Raw genomic sequence first — 7,986 nt, forward strand, 5'->3', positions numbered from 1 at the left:
TGTTGTGGTGTCAGATGGTTTGCTGAGTGATTATTTAAAAGATCTTCAACAGATTAGGTATAGATTCAACAGATTAGAAAGATTAGGTGCATGAGTACCGAAGAAAACAGATAATTTTACTTAACTTCACAATTTTTATCTCACTTTGGAAAAAAAAAACACAGATTGTTCTTTGAAAACAAAATTTGATTGAATTTACACATTATGTTCGAAAATAAAGACACAAAATGATCGTAGATGTTTGAGATTCAAAGAGATTGAGATGGTGACATTTTTGGTAGCATGAGATCTCTAGTTTGAAAATGATCGTCCAAAATTAAGATACTTATTTGCCACCCATTTAAAGGTAGATCTTTAGAGAACTTAATAGATCAAATTGTCGTAGATGATGGCCCTTAGTGTGAAGAATGTAATTAATCAGAATCTCTTCTGAATCACTGTGAGTTAGCATTCTTCTATGTTGTTTGGAGACGTTGAAGTGTTACAAACATTCGAAGATACGTGTCAGCTTCGAAAATAAGTACACTAAATGTTGCTGTAGATGAAGAGAATTTCAAACAAAAAAAGGTTGTGGTTTCGGTTGGGATAAGAGTGATGGTTTTAAAAATCCTCCAAAAAAACATTAATATTTGGCTGCCTTATTAAAATTTCCATGCTCAGTATAATAATGTTTTCGATATTCTGATTTCTGTTCAAAAACTCTATTGCATTTGAAACAGGCGTATTCTTTAACAACATTATTGACACTATTCCGTATAGAAAGATTCAAGTGAGAACGCTTATTCTTACTTAAAAGTACATCTTTAGGAGTGTTGGGTTCGGGAGCTGTCTGCATGAACTGACTTTGTCCTCTATTCATGAACCCACTAGATATTTTACTAGCAACTGTAGTTTTTAGGCAGTGTTTATTAGAAAATTTTTCTACCAAGCAATCAGGTTTAGTGTACACTATACTGACAGCTTGAGGGGAGAATTTAGATAATATGTTTTCTTCTGTGTGTTTAGAATGATTAAATTGTTCATTACTATGATGAGTTAAAGAATGTTCATAGATCTGAGATCTTAGAATATAAGCTTCACCACACGTATTACATTTATAAAACTTAGGAGCTGGAATCATATTATTTATTGTTTGGTTCAATTCGCTATGTATAATTTTATACAGTGTGTTAAATGGGATGTCTTTGTATACAGCTGGTAACGATGTGTTAATTGAAATATTTGGCGGCCGTGGATACACTTCAGAAGAAGAACTCGGCTGGTCTTGTTCCAAAATGATGATTTCATCATCGTCAGAGTAATTACTGACACTTTCATTAAGTTTACATCGTTCGCCATGTGTTTTGCTTTGTATGCTCTTTTTAAAGGCTCTGTTCGTTGGAACATTCTGGACTTGGGGATTTAGGTCAGAATCTTTTCTTGCTAGCATCAATGTTCTATTTTTCATATGCTGAGGATAAATTTCAGAAGAAGAAGCCATCTTAAAATACTGGTCATTCATTTCTTCTTCACAATCATACATTTCTTCTTCGCAATCATTCATTTCTTCTTCACAATTATTCATTACTTCTTCACAATCATACATTTCTTCTTCACAATCATTCATTGCTTCTTCGCAATCATACATTTCTTCTTCACAATCATTTATTTCTTCTTCGCAATCATTCATTTCTTCTTCACAATCATGCATTTCTTCTTCATAATCATTGAGCTCATTTCTCCTGTTTCTTAAATTTCCCGAATTCAACCTAGAAAGATACGAAGCATCGATAACTCCAGGTTGCGAAAAGTTTTTGCGAACAGCTAATCTTGCATTCTTTTCTGATAATTGAGGTTTTTTGTACGCGTTACATTCTAACTTTTCAGATAAAGGCGTCTTTTTCTGAGTGTTTTCAAACAAATTTCTAAACGTTTGACTTTCTGTACCAGAAACTCTACAACTGGAAATTTTGTTTGCACTGGAAGTGCTTCGATTGATTTCATTCCTTTCCTTATAACCAATCTTCTTTTGCGATAAATCCAATGGCTCTAAATCTGAAAAGATTGAGGGGTGAACTTTCTTAGCTGTAGACGGTTCTTTACAACCATCATAATATTCATTTTCTGACATAACATCACTACTTCTAGGTTCGGAAAGTATTTCAGAACTAGTAATATCTGCAACTGCTCTCTGATAATTTCCTGATGATTCTTCGGGAGAATTTGAAACTAAACTGAATGGCATTCTTTTCGCAATGGTCATGTTTTCATCCACTTGATTGCTTTCACTGTCTTCGATGTTCATAGATGTCAAGCATGATGACAATGAATCTGGGGAATTTGTTTGAGTAGTAGGAAGAGAATTCATTTTCTCAGATTCAAATGTTTCATCGCAAAGATCAATAATTACATAATCGTTAGAACTCATGTTGGAATTGTTGGGATACTCTCTAACCGTTGTTTGAAGATGTTTTTCATAACATGAGCTTTCTGGCACCAAAACTGTATTTTGAACCGATGATTGGGAATTTTTATTTAACTTTTCTGGTTCATTTTCCGAAAAAGTTTGCACCTCAGAAAATTGAACTTTTTTAAGGGAATTCGTTGTCGCCCCTTTGGGCACAGTGTCTGTCATAAATGTTTCACTATTGTTATTATTACCTATATATATGGGAGTCAAAGATGGAGGTGGGGTTTCTGTCAAATTATTTTCTTCACATTCTCTCCTTGGTGTTTTCACACAACATTGCGGCCAAGGAGGTAGATTTAAGCGCCGTTTAAAAGTTTTTCGACAAATCAATTCATGTCTCTTTTTTTTCTTAGAGTTTTTGAACAATGAATTACAAAATTGACAAGGGAAAACAAACACTTTTTCGATTTCCTTATATTTGATATCTTTACGCCGAGTTCTGGCTTGTTTGCAAATCTTTCTGTGTCTTTCAAAGTTAGCTTCTTTGCTGAAATATTTCCCACAATTCCTACAAGGGAATGTTGCATAAGTAATGCATTGAATGTAAACATCATCATCCTGATTGTTACTATCTGTCTCTTCAGAGGGAAGATCATTAGAGTTTTGTAGGAATTTAGAACCATGCTCACCATCAGTTTGTTTTTCTTTTTCTTTTGGTCTCGTTTTTGTTCTGGAACATTTTGCACAACCTTCAGGACTACTTACTCCAAAAGGGAACGACTTAAAATGCCCATCCGTGACATTCAAAATGCGTTGAGAGTTTGAACTTGTAGCACTTTCAATATGTTGAGAGTTTGAACTGGCTGCAGATTCACTACGTTGGCAATTCAAACATAAAGCATCCTTAGATCTTTCTTGCGAATTTTTTATTTCTTTACGTCTTTCTCTATCTCTAGAAGTATTTGCCTGCCTCTTGCCAAGTTTATTTTTTTTCTTTGCAAGTCCTGATTCCTCATAACGACAATTGTAAAATTTCATTTTAAGGCTGGGATTCAGTTTTTCCTCGTCATTCCTAAGAGTCCAAACACTCATCGAAGGTTTATTTTTGTTTTTACATTTTTGGGGATCGCGGACTTCCGAACTGTAACGCTGCGTCACGGGAGAGGTAAATCTTAGTTTTTGGCAATATTCATTCTTAAATCTTCCCATGAAAATCCCATCCTCGTTTCTTTCGTGTACTGCGTTTTTTTCTTCTCTAATTCTGATTGCAACGTCATCAGGTCGAAGAACATCGTCATTGGCCATGATGCAATCATTATCAGCTGAGGAATTGATTATATCAGATTCAATCAAGTTTGTTATAAGATTCAATCGTCTGATTGATACAAATGGTAAACTTTTTTCTTGTCTCTGGATTTTTGGAGCTCGGGTTTCAAGATTTTTTTCTAAATTATTTGTACGGTGTGAACTTTCTTCGTCTAAATTAATTACTTTCTTTTTCAATTGGGATGAATTATTCTGAATTTTTCGCTTCCGTTTTTTTCTCGGATTACATAAGTTCGAATTTTTGCTACCATTCAATTGATCGTCTGCCTTTTTTCGTTTGGTTACTGGAAACTCATTTAATCCCGTTTTATTATTGTTTAATAAATTACCGACCTGGAAAGTTCCGCTTTGTATTTCGTTTTGAAAAAAATTATTTCCTGTTTGACTGTTGCTTTCAAGATTATTTTCATATTGTAAACTTTCTTCTTCTAAATTACTTTTTTGCTTTTGCGATCGCAATGAATTAGTTTGAACGAGTTTTCTTCGCTTCCGTTTTTTTACCGAGTTAAATAAACTGGAACTTTTTTCACCGATCAATTGATCGTTGCTTAAGGGTTCCTCGTTTTTTCGTTTGATTTCCGGAAAGTTATTTAATCCCGTTTCATTAATGTTTAATAAATTACTTTCCTGGAAGGTTTTGTTTTGTATTGTGTTTCGATAATTATTATTTAGATATCTGTTGCTTTCAATATCTCTTTCTAAATTATTTTCATGCTGTAAACTTTCTTCGTCTAAATTAATTTCATTCTTTTTCGATTGTAATGAACTTTTTTGTTTCCGTTTTTTCTTCGGACGACATAAGCTCGAATTTTTTCTACTTTCCAATTCGTCGTTGTTTACTCGTTCCATACCTTTTTGTTCGATTTCCAGAAAGTCACTTATTACAGTTTTATTATTGTTTATTAAATTACTTTCCTGTGAGACATTGCTTTGAAAAGCATTATTTTCCAGATATCTGTTGTGGTTTGAATTGTTATGCTTAATAGTGATTTCCTCCTCTGTGTTCACTAAATTGTTCGACACATGGATGAATATACTACTGGTGGGTGAAGTGGTGACTGTAGTATACCTCGTTCTACGTTTTCGTCTACTCTGGGTCGAATGTGAATCTCGTTCCTTGGGTTTTTTTACGATTTTACACTTAGACATATCAATAGTCACCTTTTCCATTGTTCGATTTTTCCAATTAAACTGATGAGTAGTTGCCAGTCTTTTAGGTTTCAGCAGTTTTTGTGGCAAAGCAGTTTGATTAAAATCAGTCGGTGAAACTAGATCGGTTGGTAAATTTAATTTGCAACTCTTAGGAAGGAGTGTTTCGAATGAACTTGATAACGGTCTACTGCATCGATTTCCACATTCGTCTGGAAGTTCGATCTGAGCTAAAAGCTCTTTTCCCTTTTTGCTGCAATCTTTGTCGATTTTACTGATTCGTTTTAATGGTTTTCCGAAAGCATTCGTTGAATTTATTGAGGTTAAGTCCTTGTCTCTAGTCTCAAAACTATTCATGAACGCATCGTTAACAATGTCGTCTATTTTTATTTCATCTACGTGCTCTATGATTTTTCCTTTTTCAGTTTCAGAACCTACGTCAATATTTACATCCTGCAACTTTTTAATACCATCGTTCATTTCTGAAACATTTTTAAGTAATTTATCCCCATTTTTTGGTTGTCCATAATAAATTTCATTGACAACAGCTGTATTTATTTCCACGGAAACTCTTGAATTGTCACCAATCTTTTTTGGTATAATTTGTAATGGAGTTTCAACTCCAATATCAGAAATTGAACTATCATTTGAAACCGCTTCCTTTTCTGTTTCAATGCTTGCAAACGTGTTTTTCGAATTATTATTTGAGTGAATATTAATTTTCGAATCACCAAGTTTTTCAAAACTAATATGGTTAGATTTTGGAACTTCATTTATTTCCCCAGAAACTTTTGAATGGTCCCCATTCTCTTTTGGTATAATATGTAAGGTGCTGGTAGTTTTAACCCCAATATCATTTGAAACTATTTCTTTTATTGCCTGAGTGCTTGGTGATCTAATGTTTTCAGAATTATTATTCAAGCGAATACTAATTTCGGAATGATCAAGTTTTTTATAAGAAACAATGTTTGTTTTTGAAATTTCATTTATTTCCACGGAAATTTCTGAATTATCCCCATTCTTTCTTGGCATGATTTGAAAAGGACTGATATTTCCAACCTCTTTATCAGGAATTAAACTATCATTTGAAGCCATCTCTTTCCTTCCTGCATAGCTTTGTGACGTAACGTTTTCAGAATTATTATTTGAGTGAATATCAATTTCCGAAACATGAGGTTCTTCAAAACAAACAGTGTTTGTTCTTGAAACTTCGCTTATTTTCGCAGAAATTTTAGAAATATCTCCATTCTTTTTCGGCATTATTGCAAAAGGACAGATAGTTTTATTTCCAATAACAGGAATTAAACTATTTTTTGAAACTGTTTCCTTTCTTTCCTCAGTACTTGATGACGTAATGTTTTCAGAATTATTATTTGAGTCAATATTAATTTCCGAATCATCAAGTTTTTCAAAAGAAACAATGCTTGTTTTCGAAACTTCATTGAGATTTAGATTTTCACAATCAACTTCATTGTTATTGTTTTTATTGTGACTAAGTTTTTCTGGTATAATATTTATCATATTTGTTTAACTAGGTTTACTTTTTTCGTATTTTATTTTGTTGCGCACTTCTTTCTTCCTCTTTCCAACAGTAACACTGCAGTAAGAATTTGTAGTTCTAAATAAGTAATATCTACTCGTGCCGAATAAATTATTATTAGCAGTTTTAGAGATATTGCCGATAATTTGAAGGCCTGTTTTCTAGCAACAACAACTGAAGCTTTATCCTTACTTACACCTGAAGCAATTATTTTGATGTTCTCAAATTTAAAGCGACGATTTTGTTTAGAAATATCTTCTAAACACAACAGAAATTATCATCAACAGTTCCATTTGGTTGAAAATTATTATGTCACTCAGATATTTTTGTATATTTGACGAAGTTATTGTTTAACGAAATCCAACGAAATAGAGTTGAGCTGCTTTCAGTCAATAAAGTTTTTTGTTGAAATTCAAAATATTCCCGAAATATTTGGCTGAAAATTATTGTGTCACTCAGATATTTTTGTATATTTGACGAAGTTGTTGTTTAACGAAATCCAACTAAATGGAGTTGGGCTGCTTTCAGTCAATAAAGTTTTTTTTGTTGAAATTCGAAATATTCTCCAATTTTCTGGAAACTTCGCTGAATGTTCGACAAGGGAATGTTGCATAAGTAATGNTTTTGATGTTCTCAAATTTAAAGCGACGATTTTGTTTAGAAATATCTTCTAAACACAACAGAAATTATCATCAACAGTTCCATTTGGTTGAAAATTATTATGTCACTCAGATATTTTTGTATATTTGACGAAGTTATTGTTTAACGAAATCCAACGAAATAGAGTTGAGCTGCTTTCAGTCAATAAAGTTTTTTGTTGAAATTCAAAATATTCCCGATATATTTGGTTGAAGATTATTGTGTCACTCAGATATTTTTATATATTTGACGAAGTTATTGTTTATCGAAATCCAACGAAAAAGAGTTGAGCAGCTTTCAGTCAATAAAGTTTTTTGTTGAAATTCAAAATATTTCCGAAATATTTGGCTGAAAATTATTGTGTCACTCAGATATTTTTGTATATTTGACGAAGTTATTGTTTAACGAAATCTAACGAAATAAAGTTGAGCTGCTTTCAGACAATAAAGTTTTTTGTTGAAATTCGAAATATTCTCCAATTTTCTGGAAACTTTGCTGAATGTCCGATTCAAATTTTATTCTGAATGGGGCTTTAAACCAAACTTCGTTCATTCGTGTGAAAAATGCTCGGGCTGCTGCTTCTTCATTTAAATCATCTTCTTCCATCTTGATTAAATACTTGCTTCATCCTACATTAATATACAGAAAAATTGCAATTAATGCCCAGTTACATAAAATACTCTTTTTACGAAAGACACCGATATGAAAAATATAGTAGTTCATATTTTTAAACCAAATAAATATTTCTTTATTTTATCGACCACTGTAACTTGAAAAACACTCTGACTTTCGATTTTAGAAACAAATGTGAATAGTAACAGGGCTGCCAACTTTCTATGCTTTTAATAAAAATGTATTTAAGTGGTAGCTTTTATTTTGTTTTGATGTATTATTTTTTGTTCCTTTAAACTTATTTCCCACCATTATATATAAATAGTTTAAA

At 32.4% G+C, this 7,986-nt stretch overlaps 1 protein-coding gene across 1 annotated transcript; it reads right to left on the reverse strand.

The window, feature by feature from the left end:
- Nucleotides 1-622: 622 nt before the first annotated feature.
- LOC139426576 (uncharacterized protein MAL13P1.304-like) lies at nucleotides 623-6,385 on the reverse strand. The gene has a single exon (XM_071185870.1). It carries the CDS (start codon nucleotides 6,383-6,385, stop codon nucleotides 623-625), a length of 5,763 nt encoding a protein of 1,920 aa, XP_071041971.1.
- Nucleotides 6,386-7,986: the final 1,601 nt, after the last annotated feature.

This window comes from Parasteatoda tepidariorum, chromosome 9 (genome assembly GCF_043381705.1).
Source record: "Parasteatoda tepidariorum isolate YZ-2023 chromosome 9, CAS_Ptep_4.0, whole genome shotgun sequence".
NCBI classification, from domain to species: Eukaryota; Metazoa; Arthropoda; class Arachnida; order Araneae; family Theridiidae; genus Parasteatoda; species Parasteatoda tepidariorum.